Raw genomic sequence first — 25897 nt, 5'->3', positions numbered from 1 at the left:
TGTGACTAAACAAAATAATCACCTGGAGAACCCTTGTTCATTAAACAAAATGATTTTATTGGATTAAGAGGGTTTACAAGAAATGTCTTTTTTTTTTGTCTTTTTTTTTTTCCTGCAACAATGCTTATTGCACTAAGAGGAATCCATAAATAACAGCTTGGGGCAATCAATGAACCAAATCAAGAGACTGGAGAGAATAACTACAAGTCAAACTGTTCCCCAAGTAAGAAAGCTCTATTGAAAGCTTGTTTGAAAGCCAGTAATCGTAGTTAAGAGCCCTTCCTTGCTGGCCACGGTGGGGTACAGCCAATTGGACAACGCTGTTGGACACGCTCCCTTCCCACCAACCAGGCTGGACCTGAAATGCTTCTTACCTGGGGTTGAAAAAAACCTGTGGGAAGTTTGCTTAGAGATCTTCATCTTTAAAAGATCTTGGTCTCTAAGAGGTTATTTCCCCTCTGAGGAATTCCTGTTGAAAACCAGTAGTAAATCTCAAGTAGTAATGTGTAAAGAGTAAAAAATAAGGCAACTCGGAGCTCGTTTTCATGAAGCACTTGGTTCAGAATGATGAAATCTGCTTCTGGCTGGTTGCTGAAAGGAAGAGTGTTGAGTGTTCTGTACATTAAAGCTGTAAACAAAGAGCAGACCTCTCTGTCCTGAGGGATACAAAATCCCAAGGGAAATAACAGGGAAATGCTCATTTGGATGTGAATGATGTTTCAAACTCCAGAGGTTTCTCCTCAACTTGCATCTATTGCCCTTTAAAAATGAGTCAGCTTCTTAGTAACACAGCTAGAGAAAGAAACCAGAAGCAAGGTTCTGATGGAACCTCTGGGCTGGTTGGTTGGGAATAACAAACTAGCTCTGGTATGGAAAAAAGATTAACAAACATTTGTCATCTTTATAAACAACACCTTAACAGGTAGAAAAATACTCAAGAAGGTAATAACAAAGGTGCAACGTCAACAAAAATAAGCTGCCTTCTCAACAAAAAAAGCATGTTTTTCATAGTTTTTAAAGTGTGGAAAAACCCAACAAAACCTTTTAAAGCTCTGAAGTGTCCTCAGAAAAGTCTATTAAAAAATACCCCACCCAAAAAAGTTGCTGTGAGCTTAGAAATTCTTGCCGTGCTGCTGGGCGTACCACTGCTGCCGCTGCTTGCGGTGCTCCAGCTCGGTGAGCAGGGCCTGCCGGTACGCCTCGTACAGCTTCACGATGCGTTCCAGCTCCTTCATGAACAGCAGCTTCAGCATCCCCTGGTAGGTGTCCAGGTCGGCCAGCTGGAAGAGCTCCCACTTCAGAATGTGATCGTATCTGATTTGGATAGAACAGAGAATCAGCTACCTGTCAGCAGTTTGTGTGTTTTCTTAAGAGCTGCCCTCAGGGCTGTGCAGCCACCCAGCTGACTGCTGTTTGCACTGATGTGCTGCATCTGAAGAAATCACAGGCTGGGAAAGACCCCCAAGAAAGAGTCCAACCAGACCCCCAAGACCATGGAGTCTAACAAGACCCCCAGAATCATCAGGTCCAACCTGTCACTGAAAAGAGATTGGCCCCATCATCTTGTCCCTGACCCTGTAGCTTTTGCTACTGATCAGATTCCCTCTCCAGGCTAAACAGCCCCAGGTGTCTCAGTCTTTTTTCTTCACAGAGATGCCTTTCATCATCCTCATAGTCCAATGTGGACATTAGGAAAACTGTCTTTACTGAAAGAGTGGTCAGGTATTGGAACAGGCTGTCCAGGGAGGTGGAGTCACCATCCCTGGAGGTGTTAAAGAAATGTGGACATGATGCTCTAGAACATGATTTAATGGCCATGGTGGTGTTGGGCTGACAGTTGGACTTGATGATTTTAGAGGTCCTTTCCAACCAGAACAATTATTCTATGAAGCTTTTGGAGATAAGAATGACATCTGGAGGATGCCCAGGCTAGCTGGGCAGCTCAGTGAGAGCATGCTCTTAACATGAGCCATCTTCACCAAGGGAAGAGCTTATAAACACAAACCTCTTCCTTTTCCTGAAATGGCCAAGAAAAGCCCTGTGCAGCAGCATTCCAGGCAACATGGCATAGAGGGAAAGGCAGTGGAAGGAGATGGCAACCATGCCATAGATGATATTGCCACACACTAACACACCCGCCCCCCAGCAGCACTTCTGGCCTTGGCAGCGACATGTCACATCTGAGCATTAAAGGAATGAAGAGCATCTGTTCCTGGCATACAGCCCTAGTTAGAGTGACCACTCAGCAGAGAGCTGCCAAATCTCCTGCCCCTGCCACATGAGCCTGTCTGGACACCACTAACACCAGGGTTGGGTTTTACCAGCTCCTTTGTGTAGAAGGCTACACACAGAAATTTGAAGGTGACATGAAGTCACCTGCAAACAAAATACCTGGCCATAGACCAACAAAGGGACTCTGCACAAGCTGGATGACAGGAGGTTGGGAGTGGAATGGGGGTCAGTCCTTTTTCTAAGAAACAAGAGATGGGGTGAAAGGAAATGGCCTCAAGTTGCACCGAGAGGTTTAGGTTCACCATTAGGATGAATTTCTTCCCTGAAGGTGTTGTCAAGCCCTAGGACAGGCTGGCCAGGGCAGTGGTGGCATCCCCATCTCTGGAGGGATTTTAAAGCCCCATGGACATGGAGCCGAGAGATGTGGTTTAGTGGTGAGCTGGCAATGCTGGGTTAATGTTTCGCCTCAATGATCTGAAAGGTCTTTTCCAATCAAAACAAATCTGTGACTCTATAAACCACGGCTTTTTTATGTTTAAATAGTGAATCACAGAATCATTTCATTTAGGCTGGAAATGACCTTTAAAGCCCTTGCATCCAACCATTAACCCAGCACTGCCAAGTCACCACTAAACCGTGTCCCTCAGCACCACATCCCCACAGCTTTTCAATTACCCCATGGATGGAGCCTCCACCGCTTCCCTGGGCAGCCTGTTCCAGGCCTTGACAACCCTTCTGGGAAAGAAATTTTCCCTTGTGTCCAATTTAAAGCCCACTTGGTGCAGCTTGAGGCCACTTCCTCTCACACTACCACTTGTTACTAGAGAGAAGAGACCAATCCCCACCTGGCTCCAGCCTCCTTTCAAGGAGCTGTAGAGAACCAGAAGGTCTCCAAAGTATTTAAGCAGGAGATGCTTGAGGATGTTCCTCAAGGAGTTAGTAATTGAAATGATCCAGGAAACGCCAAAGACTCTGGGCCAAGAGCAAGCAACTGTTTGGGTGAGTAATGTGCAGCACATTAGCTCAGGCTCTGAAGTCCATGTGGACAAACAATGAAGATCTGGCTCAGCACCGTCAGTCACACGTCAACAGCACCATTGCAGACCTATCTACACATGCTTAAATAGTGCAGTACAATGACTTCTGAGAGCTGGAGATGCACCAAAGCTTAAAATATATAAGGTGTTCTCTTTGATAGTCTCCTTCCACCTCAGCATGATGACTGGAGGACACTGGCAGGGCAATAGCAGCTTGCAGCCAGGAGGAGACCTGCTTGGTCGAGGGACACTCACACTGCCCAAGGCTCAGAGGGGAACTGTCTGGACTAAACTCAGTCTACCTAAGCTTGAAGGTACTTGTGTGGGAGAACCGGAGGAGCATCACCCCAAAATGAGCATGTATGGGGAAGGGGGGCCTCATGCTGGCCTTAGAATGGGGACCTGAGCTGCAGTGCCCTGGTGTGGGGGCTGGCCAGCCGCAGGAACAGGACAAGCCGTAAGAGGTGAGGAAATAGCAATTCCCCAGACAAGCTCTAATCAGAGCTTTCCTTGATCTAAGTCTTGTTCTATAAGAGACACTTTAATAAGGCTTTATTCTGCTCAAATAAAGTCTCAAGTGCTTGAGTTCCTCCTCTAACACAAGGACAACCAAACTGCAGCTGTTTGTCACAGCACACTGCTGCCTTTGAAGGTCTGCCAAGTACAGCTATGGCTGTAAGCACTTGACTATTGAGTGTAAAGGAACATCACCTTTCCAGCTCAGCTTCCTTCCCACTGACCATGAACCAAATGGCAGCAGGATTTTCATCAGTGACCTGGATGAAGGGACAGTTTGCTGATGATAAAACACTGGGAAGAGTGGCTGACAGCCCCTCAGGCTATGCTGTCATTCAGTGAGACCCGCACAGCATGGAGAGCTGGGCAGAGGGGAACCTCATGAAGTTCAACAAGGGCAAGTGTAGGGTCTTGCACCTGGGGAGGAATAACCCCTGCAGCAGTACAGGTGAGGGGTGACCTGCTGGAAAGGAGCACTGCAGAGAAGGACCTGGGAGTGCTGGTGGACAAGCTCACTGTGAGCCAGCAGTGTACTCTTGTGGACAAAAAGACAAATGGTCTCCTGGGGTGCATTAAGAAGTGCAGCCAGCAGGTCAAGGGAGATTCTCCTACCCCTCTGCTCTGCCCTAGCTGAGGCCACAGCTGGAGGACTGAATCCAGTTCTGAGCTCCCCAGCTCAAGAAAGGCAGGGAACTACCAGGAAGAGTCCAGTGGAGGCGACAAAGATGCTGAGGGGCCTGAATCATCTCTGTAAGGAGGAAAAGCTGAGAGACCTGGGGCTGTTTACCCTGGAGAAGAGCAGACACAGACAGGATCTCCTCAATGCTCAGCAAGAGCTAAAGGGTGGAGGACAAGGGAATGGAGCCAGACTATTCTCAGTGGTGCCTAGTGTATCACTGGGCAAAGGGTAATGGGCACAAACTGGAACCCAAGAGATTCCATCTGAATATGAGGGAAAAAGTCTTTCCTGTGAGGGTGCTGGAGCCTTGGAGCAGGCTGCCCAGAGGTTGTGGAGTCTCCTTCTCTGAAGAGATTCCAAACCCACCTAGATACTGTGATCCTAGGCATCCTGCTATGGGTGACCCTGCTTAAGCAGTGATTTGGATGATCTCCAGAGGTCCCTTCCAACCCCCAGCAAGCTGAGATTCCATTGCTCTGTGAACCTTTAATTAAAAACTAAGTGGTAGTAAACACTTTTTTCAAAGGAACAATGCTGTAGGAGCAGGGAAATCTTCTCCAAGCCAAAAAAAAAAGGGAGTCAGCACAATTAAACTAATTCCTCTTTCCAGTGGGTGCATCTCTGCAGAAGAGAGAGCAATTTAAAAAACACAGATACTTTTTAATGATCATGAAATAACAAACTCTTTTTTTTTTGGGTAAGGAAAACACAGAGAAACTAAGTCTTGCAGCATTGAGCAGGTCAGGCTTTAGTTGCAAATTCAGACCTTCAGTGACTTCCACTAACAAAAAAAATATCTATCTCCTTTTTTAGCTGCTTCTAGTAACTGTAATTTAATGAGTTTATTATTTTTTGTGGCTATTGGTCTTGCCAGCAGCCCAAGAGGATTTAAACTGGGTTAAAATCCACCAGAACACTTCTGCACCAAGGACATGACAAGTTCCTGCAACCTGCAGGAGGACTTACTTCTTAGAAATACTCCTAGCTTTTGGCTGCAGCTCTGTTTCTTTATTTAGGTCCTTGGCACATCCAGGTAATGTTGTTTTGAGTATCTCAGCCTGTGTTGTGTGGGCTCTTGTTGGTGCTTCTCTTGGAGCTGGAGTCACAAATTTCAGACAATTTAAACAAGATTATCAGGAATTTCTTTAGTAGGCTGTGACAAAAACCTACTCCAGGGCTCCAGCACCTTCAGAGCAAAACGTTTTTCCTCATGTTCAGATGGAACCTCCTGGGTCCCAGTTTGTGACCACTGTGCCTCGTCTTGTCACTGGGCACCAGTGAAAAAAGCCTGGCTCCATCCTTTTGACCCTCATGTTTTAGACATTGATCAGCATTGAGAAGATCTATTAAAGTTCTTGAACACAAAGACAGATTACAGCCTGTATTCAAAGTTCTTAGTTGTGGAAGAAAATGTGTATCTATTTTTTAAATGAAAGGAAAACAAACATTAGGAAGTTAACACCCTACAAATACTTCACATATTTTATAAGCATGTGCTCTCTGCTATCAAAGAATCACAGAAGGGAAGTAGAGGTTGGAAGGGACTTTAAACATGTCTAGTTCCAACCCCCTGCAACAGGGAGGGACACCTCCTGCTGGACCAGACTGCTCAAGGCCCTGTCCAACCTGGCTTTGAATACTTACAGCCTTGGAGCCTCCACAACCTCTCTGAGCAACCTGTTCCAGTGCCTCACCACCCTCATGGGGAAGAATTTCTTCCCACTATCTAAACTCAATCCAGCTTCTTCCTATTTGAAGCCATTGCCCCTTGTGCTGTCACTCTATGCCTTTGTAAAACACCCCTCACCAAGTCTCCTGTAGCTCCCTTCAAATACTGGAAGGCTGCTATTATTCTGCAAGTCACATATCTGCAAAGAGGACTGTGATGGTTTAAGTAACTCCTAAAAGAAAGCAAACTAATGTGAGGAACATCTGGCCCATCTTCCTTGTGCAATGTCAGCAATAGTTTTTATTCACAGAATGGTTTGGGTTGGAAGGGGCCTTAAGGATCATCCAGTTCCAACCCCCCACCTTCAATTAGACCACGTTGCTCAAAGCCTTATCCAACCTGGCCATGAACACCTCCAGAGAGGTGGAATCCATGACCTCTCTGGGCAACCTGTTCCAGCATGTCACCACCCTTTTATGTGATTAGGAAGAGTTCTCGTTTCCATCACTGAAATTAATTTGTTTTCCTTCTAGGCCATGAATGCGAAATGTGAAATGCAGAGGGGGAAAAAAAAACCATATCTCACTTGACAGGAGCCCTGGCATAGACCTGCAGCCAGTCTGGGATCTCAGCAGTGTGGTAGGGGTTTGCAGGGACCAGCAGAGATTGGCTTCTTTCAGCTTGCTGTGGTTGGTAAGTCACAGGGGGAGGCTGGTCATAACGGGGAACACTGCACAAAGAAGACAGACAGAGACTGTGACCCCTCAACTGGTAACTTCCACACACTGATAGCAGTAAATTATTAATGTTAACACAAAGGCTGACGATGCAACTAGACACAGAATGTTGCCTCGGCAGCTCTTCACTGAGAGCACTTTTCTGCTGCTATTTCTGTGCTTCACTCCAGCCACAGCTCTGTCACTGCTCTGTCAGCACACAAAACTCACCTCAGACCTGCTCACCTACCGCCTGCTCCATGGGTGCTAAAGCAGAGCAAAACAATCATATGCTTTTAAAAGATTTCAAAGGCAAGTATTGATTAAGCCAAATAATCCACAATTGAATATGTTGAAATAAATTTAGTCAGGCAGCAGCTGTTAAGAATCATTCCTTCTGTGACAAAGGACAGCCTCACATGGTTTTTTTGTCACACGTGAAGAAACTCTCTTTCGGGTAAATTAAGTGCCAGATTCGGTGTAACTTTACTTTGCCTTTGAATTCTGAGCCCTATTTTCCCCCTCTAAATTCTGGCCATTACTTTCCCTTTAAATCCTGACCATTATTTTCCCCCTAGACAAGACTCAATTCATGTTTCAGATGGTGTGTGCTATTTAGTCAGTCTCCTGAAACATCAGATCAAGTTTCTTCTCAGTCTGCAGTTCAATTCTGCTCTCAGCAAGGTTGCTGTTCAACTGAGAGCTGAAGATAATAGCTGCTTTGTTTCAGAGAGTTAGGAAGAATATCCTATTTCTAAACTTAAGACAGTAACAGATGAGACAAACCCCCAACAATTACATCTTGAGTAAAGCTTATGTCGAAAAATAAATTTTTTGGCACGTATGTGAGACAAAAACAGTTCCACTGTCTTAACAAAAGCCCAAGGACAGAATTGGATGGATGTCTTACCTGGGAGCACAAGGATGTTTATATTGAGCTCTTTTATTGATGTGATCAACGTAATAGACTCCGAACTCTGCTGACTCGACCCTCTCCCACCCTGGAGGCAGTCCTTCCCGCTCGAGTGGATGGCTCCAGTGAGTTGTGTTAGTGTTATGATCTATATAGTATTTCCTTCCTCTAATAGTCCAGTCCACTGACCAGCCAGGAGGAAGAGGTAAATCTTCAGAACTATGATTTGTTAGGTTTCCTAGAGATGTAGCAGCAACTCTACCAATGCCTGAAAAAGACCAAAACAAAACAAAAGGGAGAATGCTGTTTAGCTGAACTGCTAATTGCCAAACCCAACACGATGCACAAAGTCAACTCCTCCACCACCACCTGAGGCACTGGGGACTCTGAGCAATATTCTCAGCATGGTGTTTATGGTGCAGGCACTTGTTTTCTAGTGAAAAAGCACAATCAGGTCACAACAGCTCTTCCTTTGTCTCACTTGTTTCACTCCAGATTCACTAGCCAGCTCTGTTCAAAGACAATCAAAGCAGCCTTGTTTTCTCATTTAGAGATAATTAGCATACCAGGGATTCACAGATTCACACATTGAGTTGGGCTGGAATGGACCCCAAAAGCTCATCTTGTCCAACCCTGCTGCAGTCAGCAGGGAAACCTCCAACTAGATCATATGAAGAAGAGGCTGAGGGGAGACCTTCTGGCTCTCTACAACTGTAAGAGAGGAGGTTGGAGTGGGGGCTGGTCTCTTCTGCCAGGTAACAGGAGTAGATGGAAGGGCCTCAAGTTGCAGCAGGGAAGGTTTAGGTCAGACATGAGGAGAAACTTCTTCCCTGAAAGAGTTGTCAAGCCCTGGAACAGGCTGTTCATGGGCAGCAGTCTTCATCCCTGGAGGGATTTAAATGAAGAAGATGTTCTCATTGTTTCAATTTGCTGTGCAGAGAGTTGACATCACAAATGTCACAGCTTTACATAGACAATAGTTTCTGTCAATAGGTTATTAGAGCTGCATCAATAGTTTTGATGAACTACTTATCTACACAAAACCCCAAACAACCCAAACCACCCGGAGCTATTTCTCTTTCCAGAAATTGCAACTATCCAGAAAAATCATTAAATATCAACAAAGCTTCAGTAAGTCAAGAAGAGGATCAGGTAAATCAAGAGAGGGACAGAGAAAGTCAGCACTATCCTGTGCTGAGTGTTACAGAATCACAGAATTGTGTGGGTAAGAAAAGACCTAGTCTAACAAGACTCACTCCAAGAAGGTCATTGAGTTGCTGGAGTTGGTCCAGAGAAGGACAGCAAAGGTGGTGAAGGATCTGGAGAACTGGTCTGGTGAGGAGCAGCTGAGGGAACTGGGATTATTAAGCCTGGAGAAAAGCACTCTGAGGGAAGACCTTCTGCCTCTCCACAACTTCCTGAAAGGAGGCTGAAGTCAGCTGGGAGTTGGTCTCTTCTTCCCAGTATCCAGGGATAAGGAGGAAAACAGCCTTAAGCTGTACCAGGGGAGGTTTAGGTTGAACATGACGAACAAATTTCTTCCCCAAAAGGCGTGTGGAGGTCTAGTGGTGGAGTGGTGCAGTGCTCTGGGGCAGTGGTGGAGTCTCCATCTCTGGAGGGGTTTTAAGGCTGTGGAGATGTGGTGCTGAGGGACATGGTTTAGTGGTGACCTCGCAGTGCTGGGTTAATGGTTGGACTGGTGGGACAGTCAGGCTTTCTGAATGCAATCCAGACAAGAGTTAAGACACCAAAATCTCTTCCTCTCTTCACAGCATCTCCCTTCACTCAGTTTCTCCCTCCCACAGATCCTGGAAGGAAGTTTTGGTGTCTGGTTGGCTGAACATCTGCTTCCACACATCTGTAAACTTAACAACTTATGCTTCACATTGCTGAAGAAGCACGTGAAATAATTTCCAGCTTTCCTGGGTGATACTGGTTGCACTTGAAGGACTTCTTCAGCAAGAGAAGTCCTTTAAAAATTACTGTGCTGGATGGTGAGAGACATTGAAGAAATGCAATTCCAGTTTCATCTTTCCCTCCCTCTATATACTCTGGATACTTGTTGGAATAAAAGCTGTAATAATAATTACAGGCAACTAGAAAAAAACCCCAAACAACAAACCAACCAAACCTCAAAACCCCAACCACAAAGCCAAGTTAACATCATGAAGAACTGTGAAAGCTTCTTTCCATTCTTTGGAAGCCTCCTACTACTGGACATGCTAGCTCTAATTTATAGAATTATTTTGGTTGGAAAAGACCTTTAGGATCATCAAGTCCAACCATTATGTAACTCTACCAATGCTGATGCTAAACCATGTCCCTCAGCACCACATCTCTGACTCTTCACAATATTTCCAAGGATGGGGATTCAAGCACCCCTCAGGGCAGCCTACTGCAGTTTTTGAGAACCCTTTCAGAGAAGTTTCTTCTAACATCCAACCTAAATTCAACTATTTTTCTTAAATCTTTTAAAGGAGTTACCTTCAGTCACTCACAGTTGTATAGTTAGACAGGCTCTGGCTTTAAAGAAATCCCAATTATCTCCCATCTTGCAATCAAATGCATTGACTAAATCCCAGTATTGATTGGTGTTACTATTTCCCACAGCCAGAAGAAGGGTTACAAGAGCCACTTTTCCCTCTTTCTCAGAAGTCAGAAAGTGACTCCATCACAAGCACCACGTTTAGAGATTGTTTTCCTTCTGGTTTTCAGAAATAATGTTATTGTGTGATTAACACAGGAAAGACATGGCACTCTTAAAGCAGAGCCTGAGGAGGACCACGATGGCTATTGGAGAGTTGGTGTACCTCCCCTGAGTACAGGAGAGCTCAGGCTGAGAGGGCTGGGGTTTTTCAGCCTGGAGAAGAGAAGGCTCCAGGGTGATCATAAAGCAGCCTTCCAGTATTTGAAGGGGGCTACAGAAGAGCTGGAGAGGGACTTTTTACAAAGGCATGGAGTGACAGGATGAGGGTTAATTGCTTCACACTTCAGCTGGATTGAGATTAGACACTGGGAAGAAATTCTTCCCCATGAGGGTGTTGAGGCACTGGAACAGGTTGCCCAGGCTCCAACCCTGGAAGTGTTCAAAGCTAGGCTGGATGGGACCTTGAGTGATCTGGTCTAGTGGAAGGTGTCCCTGCCCATGGCAGGTGGGTTGAAAATAGGTATCTTCCAACCCAAACCATTTTATGAGTCTCTGATTTACCGAGAGAGTAGAAGGGACAGAGAGAGCCTGTCTCAGCTAAAGCAAACTATTAAAAAGATGTTTCAGGTGTGATCATCAACTCAAAACCCAACAGTATTAGTGGAGTACCAGTAAAACTGTTCTGTTTCTCAGGTATTTTCATACACTGCTGACAAATGCCAGGGTCCTTTTCAACAGTACACACACACTGTACCAGCCAAGGGATGTCACCTACTTTAAACACTAGTTTACACATAAAATGGCTTTGGAAACTGGATGGGTTGAAAATCGTGACTCTAACACAAGAGAAAAGCCATCAGTAATAAAGTACTGGAGGGCTCCAAAGCAACTGAATAAACAAAAGAGAAATTAAAAAGATCTCCCAGACTTCCTCCCAAGTGCTGCACTTTAAAACATTTCTGCTCCCCTACATAACTTTTTCTATCCTTGTCATGTCCTAAACTATTTGGCCTTCAAAGTGTTTCCTCTTGTTATGACACTTAGCTACCTGTTAGCTTTATAGAGGGAAGTGGATGGCTGTGTTCATGCTGCAGCTCCCATCTCTTACCAGGATTTAGCAACCTAGACCTTTACTTCCAGTGAGAAGAAACATCCTGGAGGCTTCTTGACCTTTAACAGTACTGGGCCAGGGAAACTATTTCAGGCTCTAGCTATGGTTGTGTCACTGAGTTTGTTTTCATTCCAGTGACAAAAATACAAACATTTAAACTTCTTGGACACAGTGCACTTTGGATAAACAAATTCCTTATTTTCTCTGAACAACTGGATTGCAGCGTTGTACTTTCATGTACCTAACAGTAGGGACTATTCAATCACCACTACCAGAGGAACCGAACATGGAACCTTAAAATCATTTAGGCTGGAAAGGACCTTTAAGATCATCAAGTCCAACGACTATCCCAGCACTGCCAGGTCACCACTAAACCATGTCCTTCAGCACCACATCTACATGGCTTTGAAATTCTTCCAGAGATGGTGACTCCACCACTGCCCTGGGCAGCCTTTTCCAGGGCCTCACAAACCTTTCAGTGAAGATATTTTTCCTAATGTCCAACCTAAATCTTCCTTGGCACAACCTGAAGCCATTTCTTCTTATGATTTGTTCCTTGGGAGAAAAGAACAGCCCCCACCTGGCTCCAACCTCCTTTCAGGGAGTTGTAAAGAGCCAGAAGGTTTCCCCTCAGCCTCCTTTTCTTCAGGCTAAACAAACCTCATTTCCTCAGTTCTCTTCACAAGACCTGTTCTCCAGACTCTTCCTCAGCACTTCAGTATCCTTCTTCAGGGTCCTTCAGGGCCCCAAAACTCACCCCAAGGTGTGGCCTCACCAGTGCTGAGTACAGGGGGACAATCCCTGCCCTACTCCTGCTGGCCACACTATTGCTGATCCAGGCCAGGATGCTGTTGGCTTTCTTGGCCACCTGGGCACACATTGGCTCATCTTCAGCCAGCTGTTGACTAACACCCCCAGATCCTTTTCCACAGGGCAGCTTTTCAGCCCCTCCACCCCATGCCTGGAGCATTCATGAGGTTGTTGCAACCAAGGGCAGAACCCAACACTTGGCCTTGCTGAACCTCATCCTGATGTCCTCGGTGCATTGATCCATCCTGTCTACATCCTTCTGTATCCTTGAGCAGATCAACATTCCCTTCCAACTTTGTGTCACCTGCAGACTTACTGAGGGTGCACTTGCCCAGCTCATTAATAAAGACATTAAAGAGAAGTAGCCCCAGTAGATACAATCCTGACTGAGGGAAAGCGCTTCCACAAAGGCATGAACATATTTTCCTGCTTACTGTTAAAACATCCTTCCTCATTATATTCTAGCATGATTCCAGCATAAAATAGAGGGATATTTATTGCTTAGGTCAAAGGTTAATGTCTTCTAATATTTGACAGGTGGCATTAAAAGATGCACAAGCCATGGCTGCCCGGGGAGGTGGTGGAGTCACCATCATTGGAGGTGTTCAGGAGGAGACTTGATGGGGTGCTTGGTTGCATGGTTTAGTTGTTTAGGTGGGTTGGATGATAGGTTGGATGCGATGATCTTGAAGGTCTCTCTTCCAACCTATCCTATCCTATCCTCTGCACCAGAAGTTCTCTTGACACAATTCCTGAAGAGACTGGGAAATGAACTCAGGTCCTTTTTGGTTTCTAGAATAAATAGAGAAATCACCTAGAAAGCAGGCTAAAAAGCAATGCTGCATGCCATGGAAAGGCAACACTGGCAGTTCTGTGTTTATGCCACCATTTAATTCTAGCTGCAGGGTTTCTCTGAATGGCAACCTGATTTTTTCTTTTTTTTAATTACCAAGATGCAAAGAACAAAAATACCAGACCACAAAAAGATTATATATTCCCATTTTGACTTCACAGATGAAGAAGCAGAGCCGTAATGTCTTACAACCATCAACCCCCTGTGGCATTCAAACTGGTAATTAGTAAAATTAAAATGTCTCTAGAACAGATCAAAAGAAATTCTGTATGTGCTTTCCTTACAAAGCTCAGCTGATGCTTCCTTCAAGAAAAGAGTGGGTACAAAGACCTTGCTGTGGTTTTGAACAAGAAGGTGAAAATAGACTTTCATATATATACACACACACACACACACACACACATGTATATATATGTACACATACACACACCTAAAAGTATCCAAAAGATCAAACAACACTTGGAAAGGCAAATTCCTATGCAATCTTCTCCGAAGTATACCCACAGAAGAAAGTTACAAGCCATCCTAAAACCAACACTACCTTTTCTGCATCAAATCACCCAAGTATGATACTCCTCTCTGTCTAAATTTCAGGTAAGGTCTTGGTCCTAAAGTATTTTCAGATCAGCCTAAAACTTCACATGGGATTTTACTGAACACACCAAAGATATTCACAGAACGGTAAGGGCTGGAAAAGGCCACAGGATGTTCCATTGAAGATGAGGGAAAACTTGTTTGCTGTGAGGGTGGGCAAAGCACTGGAGAAGGCTGCCCAAAGAGGTTGTGGAGTCTCCTTCGTCGGAGAGATTCTAAACTCACCTGGACACCGTGATCCTGGGCAACCTGCTGTGGGTGACCCTGCGTTAGCATGGGGGCTGGACTAAATGATCTTCTAGAGGTCACTTTCAATACCTACCAGTCTTTGATTGTGGGAATGACAATATCAAGTATCAAAAATGATGAAGGGTAAGATTAGTCCCCAAATGTTATTTGCAGCTTTGCTTTTTCCTTTACTTGTGAAACACAGTATCTTTAGTTTGAGATTTGGAACGAATTGTCAGGACAAGAGGAAGAGCAAAAGAAAATCCTGCTGAGTGTAGTTTGCTTGCTCAGGAGTATCACTGCTGTGTGCTCTTAACACTTTGAGACAGAAAAGTGCAAAAGAAACTGGTGCTAGTGCTTTCTGTTTAGCATTTCTTTGCTTATGCTGAACAAGACTCAAAGTGAGGCCAAGCCCTATATTCTTACTCTCCACAATATTCTCTTATACTTCAACTGTCCTAATACCAGAACCCAAACCCAAACTTTGAGCAGCACATTCCAGGGTACTGTAAGACACAGAATCATAGAATCAAAGAATGACTTGGGTTGGAAGTGACCTCACTGGTCATCTTGTCCTACTGTGCTGCAATTGGCAGGGACATCTGCAACTAGAGCAGGTTGCTCAGAGCCCCAAAAAAACCCTGACCTGGAATGGTTCCAGGGATGGGGCTTCCACAGCCTCCATGGGCAAACTGGGACAGTGTCTCACCTTCCTCAGCATCAAAAACATCTTCCTTATATTTTTATATTTATATTATTTATTATTGTTAATTATTTTTTACAATTTTATTTTTTATAATTTTTATTTTATTTTTATATTTTATTATTTTTATATTTTTATTTTTATTTTTTACTATTTATTATTTTATTATTTTAGTATTATATTTATATTATTCATTGTATATTTTTTATACTTATTATATTTATATTTTATATATTGATATTTTATATTCTTTTTACTAGCAGGACAGAACATCTTGCAGACAGCTGGCCTGCAGAGCTGGCAGAAGGAGCCAGGAGGCAGCATAGTTTCCCTGTGTTCCAGGAGCAGGTAGTTGGAGCTCTCCTCAGCCACCTGGATCCCCGCAAGTCCATGGGACCGGATGGGATCCATCCTAGGGTGCTGAGAGAGCTGTCAGATGAGCTGGCCAAGTCACTCTCCATCATTTTTCATCAGACCTGGCTCACTGGAGAGGTCCCAGAGGACTGGAAGCTGGCCAACGTGGTGCCCATCCATAAGAAGGGCCGGTTGGATGAGCCAGAGAATTATAGGCCTGTCAGCCTGACCTCAGTGCCAGGCAAGATTATGGAACAGGTCATCTAGAGTGCAATCACACAGCACTTACAGGATGGCCAAGGGATCAGGCCCAGCCACCATGGATTTAGGAAGGGCAGGTCCTGCCTGACCAAGCTGATCTCCTTCTATGAGCAGGTGACCCGCCTGGTGGATGTGGGGAGGCCTGTGGATGTAGTCTACCTGGACCTCAGCAAGGCCTTTGACACCGTCCCCCATAGCAAACTCCTGGCCAAGCTGTCAGCCCATGGCTTGGACGGGAGCACACTGGCTGGATGGCCGAACCCAGAGAGTGGTGGTGAATGGTGTCACATCCAGCTGGTGACCAGTCACTAGTGGTGTGCCCCAGGGATCAGTGCTTGGCCCCATGCTCTTTAACATCTTTATTGATGATCTGGATGAGGGCATTGAGTCCATCATCAGTAAATTTGCTGATGACACCAAGCTGGGGGCAGGAGTTGATCTGCTGGAGGGTAGAGAGGCTCTGCAGAGGGACCTCGACAGGCTGGGCAGATGGGCAGAGTCCAACGGCATGAGATTTAACACATCCAAGTGCCGGGTTCTGCACATTGGCCACAACAACCCCATGCAGTGCTACAGGCTGGGGTCAGAGTAGCTGGAGAGCAGCCACACAGAGAGGGACCTGGGGGTACTGGTCAATGGTAGGCTGAACATGAGCCTGCAGTGTGCCCAGGCAGCCAAGAGGGCCAATGGCATCCTGGCCTGCATCAAGAACAGTGTGGCCAGCAGGAGCAGGGAGGTCATTCTGCCCCTGTACACTGCACTGGTTAGGCCACACCTTGAGTACTGTGTCCAGTTCTGGGCCCCTCAGTTTAGGAGGGATGTTGATTTGCTGGAATGTGTCCAGAGAAGGGCAACAAAGCTGGGGAGGGGTTTGGAACACAAGCCCTATGAGGAGAGGCTGAGGGAGCTGGGGTTGCTTAGCCTGGAGAGGAGGAGACTCAGGCAGTAACAGAAGAGGACACAGTCTCAGGCTGCGCCAGGGGAGGTTTAGGTTGGATGTTAGGAAGAAGTTCTACACAGAGAGAGTGATTGCCCATTGGAATGGGCTGCCTGGGGAGGTGGTGGAGTCACCATCATTGGAGGTGTTCAGGAGACTTGATGGGGTGCTTGGTGCCATGGGTTAGTTGTTTAGGTGGGTTGGATTGGTTGATGGGTTGGACATGATGATCTTGAAGGTCTCTTCCAACCTGGTCTGGTCTATTCTATTCTAAGTTCCAATCTCCCTCCTCCAGTTTAAACCCATCATCCTTGTCCTGTTACAACAGGTCCTGCTGAAAACACTGTCCTCATGTTTCTTACAGGCCTCTCTGATGAAGAGGGAGATGAAGGTGTCACATCACCTTCAAGCCAGCTTAGACCCAGCTCCAGGCTCAGGGAAAGCCAGACATACAGCATTTTAAACTCCTTCGTTTAGAATGGGAGCTGACAGTTGCAGTGTGCCTCTCATTCCATGAATGTCAAACCAAGTCATATCAGTGCAGAGAGTTAATTTTAACATTTTTCTCTTAAAATGGTCTCTTAAGCTAATAATGTCACAAAAAAGAAAAACACTTAATGTCTTCCTCAATCAAGAACTTCTGTTTGGTTAGTTCTTTTAGTATGGAACAAAGAGAACTCCAAGAGACATGTGTTAGTGATTTCACAGCCCAATGAAGGAGTTCTATTGTAAAGGGTTTCTGCCTGGAAAGAAGTCCAGGCTGTTAGAAGGAAATGTTTCCAGGTCAGCAAAGAACAGTTCTTCAATCAGCACAGGAGAAAATTCACATCACCCTGGCATTCCAAAGAGCAAAAACAGTAAAAGAAAGACTCACTTTGGCTACCAGATACAGTGCAGAGAAGTTTCAGAGCCTATGAACTCCCCACAACTAGCTTCAACCAAACTTCCAAGCATTGAAGAACAAATCTAGCCAAACAAAAGGTGTCCATACTTGTCTTTAATTAAGTCAATTATCCTGAGAGCCTTTTTCAAGATGCCAAAATCTTCTCCCTTCCCCTCATCAAACCAGAATGAAGAACAGGAAGAGAAGATGAACAAACTGTTTCATTTTAAGGGAGTAGTAATAATAAAACAGCAAGAAGTTCCAAGATCTATCCAATTTTGCTAGGTCTGTAAGTTCTGGGCCTTCCCAACTCATTCCCAAGCATGTGAAGGTGCTTCTTGAGCACATGTACCTTGTTTATCAGAGGGAATGGGGTGTTCTAAGCAAGCACAAACCCACGAATAGGAAAATGACAGGAAGTAGTTTGAAAGCTTCCCAAAGTAAGCTACAAAGAAATGACTGCAAAATCAGCACAAAGGGGGAAAAAAAGGCAGGAACTAACATTTGTTTAAAAATGCACAAAGTGTGAACAGCTATAAAGAAAACCCTTGATACTTCAGCTCTGCTGCTGCTGCTCTGTTGAGACCAGATCTGCAGTGCTGGGGCCACAGCAATGATGCCAGGGCTGGAAAACCCCTGCTGCAAAGCCAGACTAAGAGAGCTGGGGTTGTTCAGCCTGGAGAAGAGAAGGCTCCCCAGAGACCACCTGGTGGCCTTTCAGGACTTAAAGGAGCTGATCAGAAAGCTGGGGACAGACTCTGGAGCAGGGCCTGTCAGGACAGGACAAGGGGTGACAGATTTGAACTAAGAGAGGGAGATCAGGCTAGAGAGAAGGCAGACATTTCTGATGCTGAGGGCGCTGGAACCCTGGCCCAGGTTGCCCAGAGAAGTGGTAGAAGCCCCTCCACAGAGCCACTCCAGGTAAGATTGTTTGGGGCTTTAAGTAACCTGCTCTGGTTGCATATATCCCTGCTGACTGCAGGGGGGTTGGACTAGATGACCTTTAAATGTCTCTTCCAACCTAAAGCTCTCTATGATTCTATAAATAAGTTTCACTGAATAATTTGTTTTTATTTTGCTCTTGTATTAAACATGAATCCAGGCTTGCAATTTTTAGGGGTATAATTTAACACAAGACAAACTGACTTCCATTAATCATCTTTCTCCACCTCAACTGCTTTATCTGACCACCAGAAAGTCTCTTTACAGGATGATTTTAATCTCAGCAAGTTTTATATACACAGAAGAACGTTTTAGCTTACCGCTCAGAGAGGCACAAATAACTCTGAGGTCTTGGTTACAAGTTAGTTCCATCTACATTGTAGGTATAACTTCAACCACAGACCTCCCCAAAACTTTAACCTAGAAGAGAGGAAAGAGATGTGGAGGAAAGATAGGTAAAGTCTCCTGGAGTTAAGTTTGAAATGGACACTAAAAAAAAATAATAAAGAAATGCCAGAGGAAGCTAAACATCACAACTAAGACATTTTTGCAGCACTGAGACTGGAAATTAAAAATGAATGTAATGAAAATAAGGAGGACAGGGTAGAATTGAATCACACCAGGAGGAAAAACATGACTTGAAGGAGAAATGCCTATGGAGGAATATATCAATGTTGTCAACAACTGCTGAATGACCATGGAACTTCAATATTTTGCTGAATACTTTTGAGTATGAAGCTCTTGGTTAGAACATGTTTCCAATTCCTCTCTAAATTGAAGGGGAGAATCCTTATGTTGAATGAAAGCTCAAATTCTCATGCACCTCTTCACTACCAGACCACAGCTTCCCAAAAGTCATCTCAGTTGTAACCATCACTGAATGAACTATCACTGACCAAGGTGTTCATCAGACAACATTTCTGTGGCAATCAACCCACAGGGGATCTTCTGAGGGAGGGGGAGTGAGAGGAAGAAAAGGGCAGAAGGCAGCATTCACAGCTTGGAGATAATAAACAGACTTTTATGTTGAAATTACAATTTTGTCTTCAATCACCCTAATAAAGAACTACGATTAGGTGAAACATTTAGAAGTAATAATGAAGATGTGTAAGGAAAAATTCAGACAACAGAAGTAAAAAGCCTGCCTCAGTATTCTGGAAATGCAGGAAAGTAGTAACTGGGAATTACAGAAAGATTAGTGTAGCTCACAGAAAGTGCTAAAGGTTTGAAGACAATGGATGGTTCAAACGAAAAAAAGCTTAATGGTGAGATGCAAGAAGGAAGAAAATATAAGGTTTTCTTATTCTGATGTCAGGTAATTAATTTACTGAGAAAATGTAACAGCCATTCTTGAAAAGATGTGCAAAAGCTGAGGATATCAGTCAATGCTCTCACTGCAGTGAAACTGAATGATGAATTTAAGAGTTCATGTTCTGTGCTGAAATAAAGGGGGAAAATAAAAGAGGAAAAGGGAAGGACTTTGGGAGACAAAAGGCTCACCAGTTTTTACCTCCACAAATGAATGAGGTTGAATCATACACCGGTTTGGGTTGGAAGGGACCTGCAGGATCATCTAGTTCCAACCCTCCTCCCATCATGGGCAGGGACACCTTCCACTAGACCAGGTTGCTCAAGGCCCCATCTAACCTGGCTTTGGACACTTCCAGGCTTGGAGCCTCTACAACTTCTGTGGGCAATCTGTTCCAGAGCCTCACCACCCTCACGGGGAAAAATTTCTCCCTAATGTCTAAAATTTTCTCTTAATGTCTAAATACTCACTTGTTACAAAATGGAGTAGAATTTGTTCAAACTTCTCACTGTAACAATATGAGAGCGAATTAAAGGCCAAACATCAGTAGCTCCTTTACGATTTCCAGTGGCTAAGGGGGATGTTTAAGTAAATTATTTACTACAGAGTCTAAGTTATGAAAACCTAACAACATATACCCAAGGTATGTTAGCTGAAAAGGTTTGAAATGTTTGTTTCCAACTCCTCCTTGAACAGAGGTTTTGTGGTATATACAGTGCTCTGATACAGCTGAATTTTCTACTTCTGAGGTCACCTTTCTATGGATAATTCTATAATCCTAGACTTTTTATCCCACCAGTAGATTCCCAGCAGCACACTGAGCCGAAGAATTATTCTTCAGTGGCATCACAGATAAAAATCAAGCATTCCAAAATGTAATATTTAATGGATTCTTCTTTCTTAGGCTGTTCTTCCCTTAGAAAACAAAGGCAAGTTCCAATGAAACTGGGGGGGGAAGTATATTTACACACAATATTACAAGCTAAAAGAATACAAATAATCAAGGCCTGAGAATTTCAGCACTATCTGACAATTTGCTAATTACACACTGCAGCCAGTGCTCCCTTGGACTATTTAGAATATATTTTGAAGTAAAATTAACACAATGAAATGAAATAACAACACAATGAGAGTTAAAATACAATAATAATAATAAATGGCAATGTTAGAATTTAATGTATATATAATGGAGAATTTAATGTATATATAATAATGTTTAAACATTTACTAAATAGTTATTCTTTACACCATGAAAATAGCAAATGTCCTCTAATGAAGAAAATTTGTTGCTAGCCAGTAACTGAATCGACTTTGTAATGAGGAATTGCATGTGTGCTTGACATTAAAGAACAACTTTCTCGTCCTTATCCCATTTACTTAATAAATAAATCCTGGTTTAAATATCTTTTTCCTTTCTGATCATATGTCCTCAAATTCCTAACCCTAAGAAATGTGAACACTGTGTACTCAGATCACAGAGATGTCAGTAAGAAGCAACTGCCCCACACAGACTAATTCCTAAAAACACAACCCAGTCATCCAGATATGTCCCTGCACCTCAAGCCTCATTCAAACCACATGTTAAATTACTAAGCAATTAAACAAATCTTACCTGAAGTGTGCCTCCCATGATTCTGTGACATCCTCTGGAAAAGATCGTTGTTGTGCTCATAATACCTGTAGTCCTCATGGACACGATCATTTAACTGACGTCTCCTCTGGGCATCATAAAAATGATCATAATAGTAACAACGGGCACCAGCATCTCCGTTTTCCAAAGCAGAATTAGCTTCTGTTAGAAAGGACTGGGAGGAAGAGCCATATTCCCTAGGGACATCAGCTAAACTTCTTGCAAGATAGGAAGGAGCAGACAGTCTGTTGCTTTCACGTCTCATTATTTCATGAGGTGGCCTCTGCACCGGAGTGCGAAGGAAACTCTGGTTTCTGGAAACAATTCCATCTGCACCAGAAGCATACCCAGAAGAAGCTGAGTCAGGAGGACAGATATCAGTTCGTCTTGGAATGGTTGGACCGTGACGGATAAATGAAGGCATCAGATCTGATGGACGGTAGGAAAGAGAAGTAAGAACTTTCACTGTACACACATTTGGCTGATTTACACCATGGAACTGAGGAAATTCAAATTCTAGAAGCCCTTTAAGGCACCTCTAAAGCATAATGGGAATGATACAGTTTGTACTGGTGCACAGAAACCATCACATCCTCCACCAGCCAAAAGAGTGCAGAGGCAGACAGTCAGCTGAAGATGAGCCAGTGTGTGCCCAGGTGGCCAAGAAGGCCAACAGCATCCTGGCCTGGATCAGCAACAGCGTGGCCAGCAGGAGTAGGGCAGGGATTGTCCCCCTGTACTCAGCACTAGTGAGGGCACACCGTGCAGTGAGCTTTGGGGCCCTCACTCCAAGAAGGACATTGAGGTGCTGGAGCGTGTCCAGAGAAGGGAATCAAAGCTGGTGAAGGGTATAGAGAACAGGTCTGGTGACGAGTGGCTGAGGGAACCAGGATTGCTGTGTCTAAAGAAGAGGAGGCTGAGGGGAGGCCTTCTGGCTCTCTACAACTCTCTGAAAGGAGGTTGGGCCAGGTGGGAATTGATCTCTTCTCCGAAGGAACAGTGACAGGACAAGAGGAAATGCACCAGGGAACATTTAAGTTGGACATTAGAAGAAGCTTCTTCTCTGAAAGGGTTCTCAAATTCTGGAACAGGCTCCCTAGGGAGGTGACTGAATCCCCATCCCTGGAGGTATTTCAACAAGGCAGAGATGTGCTGCTCAGGGAAAAGGTTTAGCACCAGCCTACCAGCCTTGGTAGTTAGATGATGGTTGATAGACTTGGTGATTCTAAAGGTCTTTTCCAACCAAAACAGACTCCAGACTTCCACAATAAACAAAAATCCTCAACCCCCCTAAAACCCATTAAAACACCACCCAAACCATTCCCCACCATACTGAGGCAACATCAGCCATGTTTCACATCTCTACTAGAAAGGTCAAGAAAACCTAAGCATCCTGGCTACTATTTTACTACTTCAAGAGCACCCTTTTGAAGTCAGAATAACTGAAGACATTAATGATTACACACTCATGGGATTCCCCAACAGAACAGAATTCCTGCTTTCTCCACTAATCACCAAATTCAGCCAGCAAAATGCTGTCATTCTGCACATGTTATCAAATTGTTGTGAAGGTATTTGCTCTTTACCTGAAGAGGTTTGGCACACCATTAGTGACGGTTTAGCAGCAGACTCCGTAGTGTTGGGTTAATGACTGGAATCAATGATCTTGAAGGTGTTTTCCAGCCTTAATGATTCTGTGATTTTATTACTCCTCTCCTTAGTATCACTTTGAACATGCTGTGAGTAATTTCCCTCCAGGTGAGCTAACAGTAAAGTTGTTAACCCCTTGGACAAACCTACAGCTTAATATGAAACAAACTTTGTGGGGTTGGGTTTTCTTCCTTTTAAAGATTAAGTCACTGTAATCAGACTACTAAATGTTTTTTGCCTGTTGGCTGGGGAACCAGCTGTTCATGCAGCAAATACTTCCAGAAAAGCTGAGTGCCTGCTCCTGCCAGCAAATCAGTCACTGCTAGTTGTGATCTCCAAGCTAATCCTGCAATTATAGCATAACACATTTGCTGGTGGGGGTTGGAAGGGACCTCTGGACATCATCTAGTCCAACTTCCTCCATTAAAGCAGGGTCACCCACAGCAGTTTGCCCACGATCACAATGTCACAGAATCACACTGAATCACAGAATGGTAGGAAGGAATCTCTGAAGATTGAGTCCAACCCCCTGCCAAGGCAGGTTCACCTAAAGGTGGTCACACAGGAACACATCCAAGCGTATTTTGAATGTTTCCAGAGATGGAGACTCCATCACCTCCCTGGGCAGCCTATTTCAGGGCTCTGTAACCCTTACATTAAAGAAGTTCCTCCTCATGTTTAGATGCAACTTCTTATGTTGAAGTTTGTGCTTGTTAGTCCTTGTTTTGTCACTCAGCACCACTAAAAAAAGGACTGGTCCCATCCTCCTGACATCCATCCTTTGAGTATTGATCAGCATTGATGAGATTCCCCCTCAGTCTGCTCTTGTCTAGACTAAAAAGCCCAAATTCTCTCAATCTTTCCTCAGAAGAGAGATGTTCCAGTTCCCCTCAGCATCTTTGCGGCCCTTTTGTGTACCCTCTCCAGCACTTCCCTGTCTTTCCTGAACTGGGGAGCCCAGAACAGGACACAGTAATCCAGATGTGGCCTCACCAGAGCAGAGATGGACGAGAACCTCCCTCAACCTGCTTCCCACACTCTTCTCAATGTACCTCAGGATGTCCAGGTGGGATTGGAATCTCTCCAGAGAAAAAGACTCTGCAAGTCTTAGCTTGTTTTCAAAGATTAACCAAACCAAACCTAAGTGCACTTTTGATGTGTACTTGCTACTGTTTTGTACAGTCTTAATGAAAACAGAGCTGTGGCCTGAGCGTCAGGTTAACCACAGGAAGATCAGCACATCCAAGGTACATAGCGGTGACCTCATCAGGTTGATTCATGGTGAAGAACCGGAGCACTTGCTTCCGCGGGGATTTTGTGCACACACCTTTTGGCAATGCACACAGCCTAGATGAGGAAAACAACCACTGACTTCTGGAAAGACAGAGATGATCTGATCCATTCACCTGAAAGGTATCTGTCTGGGGACTATCCTAAACACCCACCTGCTGAAAGCTCGGCAAGGCAGCTAATTAATATAAACAAGTCTGTTCATTGTGAGCACCTGGTAGCAACACTACTAGAGCATATGGCTCTTCTTCAAATCCAGCCTTCCTTTGACATTTAACTTCTTTCCACCAGCTGTTGGGTCTCACAACAGGGAGGGTTCCCCACTTTCCCTGAGAAAATGAACACCAAAAGCTGTGCAAGGCCTCTGAGGCCATCTGGGCTGCAGTCAGAGAATCAGAGAATAGCCTTTTTGGAAAAGACCTTTAACAACATTGAGCTCAACCATTAACTCAGCACCACCATGTCCACCACTAAACCACACCTCTCAGCACCACATCTATACAGCTTGTAAATACCTTCGGGGATGGGGACTACACCACGATCCTGGGAAGCCTGTTAAAGAGCTTGACAAACTTTTCAGAATTGTTCCTTATGTTCAACCTAAGCCTCCCCTGCCGCAATCTGAGATTACTCGCAAGAAGAGACCAAGCCTCACCTGGCTCCAACCTCCTTTCAGGGATCTGTAGAGCCGGAAGGTCTCCCCTCAGCCTCCTTTTCTCCAGGCTAAACAACCCCCGGTCCCTCAGATGCTTCTCACCAGACCTGTTCTCCAGACCCTTCAGCAGCTTCGTTGATCTTCCCTGGACACCCCCGAGCACCACAAAGCCTTCCTTGCAGTGAGGTCGCAGAACTAAACCCAGTATTGGAGGTGCGGCCTTACCAGTCGCAGCACACAAAGGACGCCCCCCCACACTCCCCCCTTCGTCCCCCCGGAAGCCTCAGGCTTGTCCCCTCCATCCCGCCCCCCATCCCACCGAGCCCGTCCCCAACACTCACTGCGAAGCAGAGGGCTGGTCTCCTTCTTTACGTATTTGCCCTGCACCTCGCCCGGCTTGGAAAGCTCCGTTCGCGTCTTCTTCCGCGACAGCATCCCACCTCCCGGCCCGCTACCACCGCCCGCATACCCGGCGCCACTCCCCCGCTCCGCAGGGCAGGGCCCGGCCGATAACGGCCCCCTCAGGCGCTGCGGCCGTTGCTCGGCCGCCTCATAGCCGCGTACCGGGGCTGGGGGCTGACACACACGAGGTGCGCGGGGACCTCCGCGCTGAGGGGAAACGGCGGCAACGGCGGCGCGCGGGCCGCGGGGGCTTGTGGGAAGGCGGCCTCCGCCCTCCGGGGACAAGCCGCGGGGCACTGGGCCGCCGAGCGCTGCCACAGCGCCCCCGCGCGGAGGGGAGGGCGCCCACTGCGGCGGGCTGGACTGGTGGCCGGGGGTGGGGTGGCTCAGGGCTTATTTACCGTTTCGCCCCCAGTCCCCCACCGAAACTAGACCTTGAGGGCTGGCAAAGACGAGGCGCAGTAGGCTGCTCCTGCCTGAGGGGCTGCGGGGACACTCAGCTGGTTGGGGAGGGCAGCGGTAGCAGCGCTGCCGGCCTGGAGGGTGGGTGAATCTCGGGTCCCACAAGAGCTTCGTGTACTTCCAGCAGGTACCTCGTGCCCCTGCTTCCACTCAAGTTACAAAAGAATGATTTTATGAGTTTAAGCACAACAGACGTACAAAAAGCACTCAGTATTTTCAATACAAAGGTGAAGAATTGCTCTGCAACTTGCCCTGTAGCACTCAGTCCAGCTCTTGAGTCCCGTTGGAGGGGGGCCACAGGAGGCCACAATGATGGAAGAGCTGGAAGCCCTCTGCTACCAGGCCAGACTGAGAGAGTTGGGGTTGCTGAGCCTGGAGAAGGGAAGGCTTCGGGGAGACCTTCTGGTGGCCTTT

At 45.5% G+C, this 25897-nt stretch overlaps 1 protein-coding gene across 1 annotated transcript; it reads right to left on the bottom strand.

Annotated features, from left to right (window-relative positions):
• Positions 1-83: 83 nt before the first annotated feature.
• Positions 84-25249, bottom strand: SAV1 (salvador family WW domain containing protein 1). The gene is made up of 5 exons (XM_068149130.1): positions 24961-25249; positions 21007-21453; positions 7760-8030; positions 6720-6863; positions 84-1314 (listed from the first exon to the last, which is right to left on the bottom strand). The coding sequence occupies exons 1-5, from the start codon at positions 25052-25054 to the stop codon at positions 1113-1115; spliced, it is 1158 nt and encodes a 385-aa protein (XP_068005231.1). The 5' UTR covers positions 25055-25249; the 3' UTR covers positions 84-1112.
• Positions 25250-25897: the final 648 nt, after the last annotated feature.

This window comes from Melanerpes formicivorus, unplaced genomic scaffold (genome assembly GCF_026170545.1).
Source record: "Melanerpes formicivorus ecotype bairdi unplaced genomic scaffold, bMelFor1.0.p_v2 SCAF_17, whole genome shotgun sequence".
Lineage (NCBI taxonomy): Eukaryota > Metazoa > Chordata > Aves > Piciformes > Picidae > Melanerpes > Melanerpes formicivorus.
Note: the sequence above shows the minus strand (reverse complement) of the source record. Positions and strands in the feature narration are given on the sequence as shown.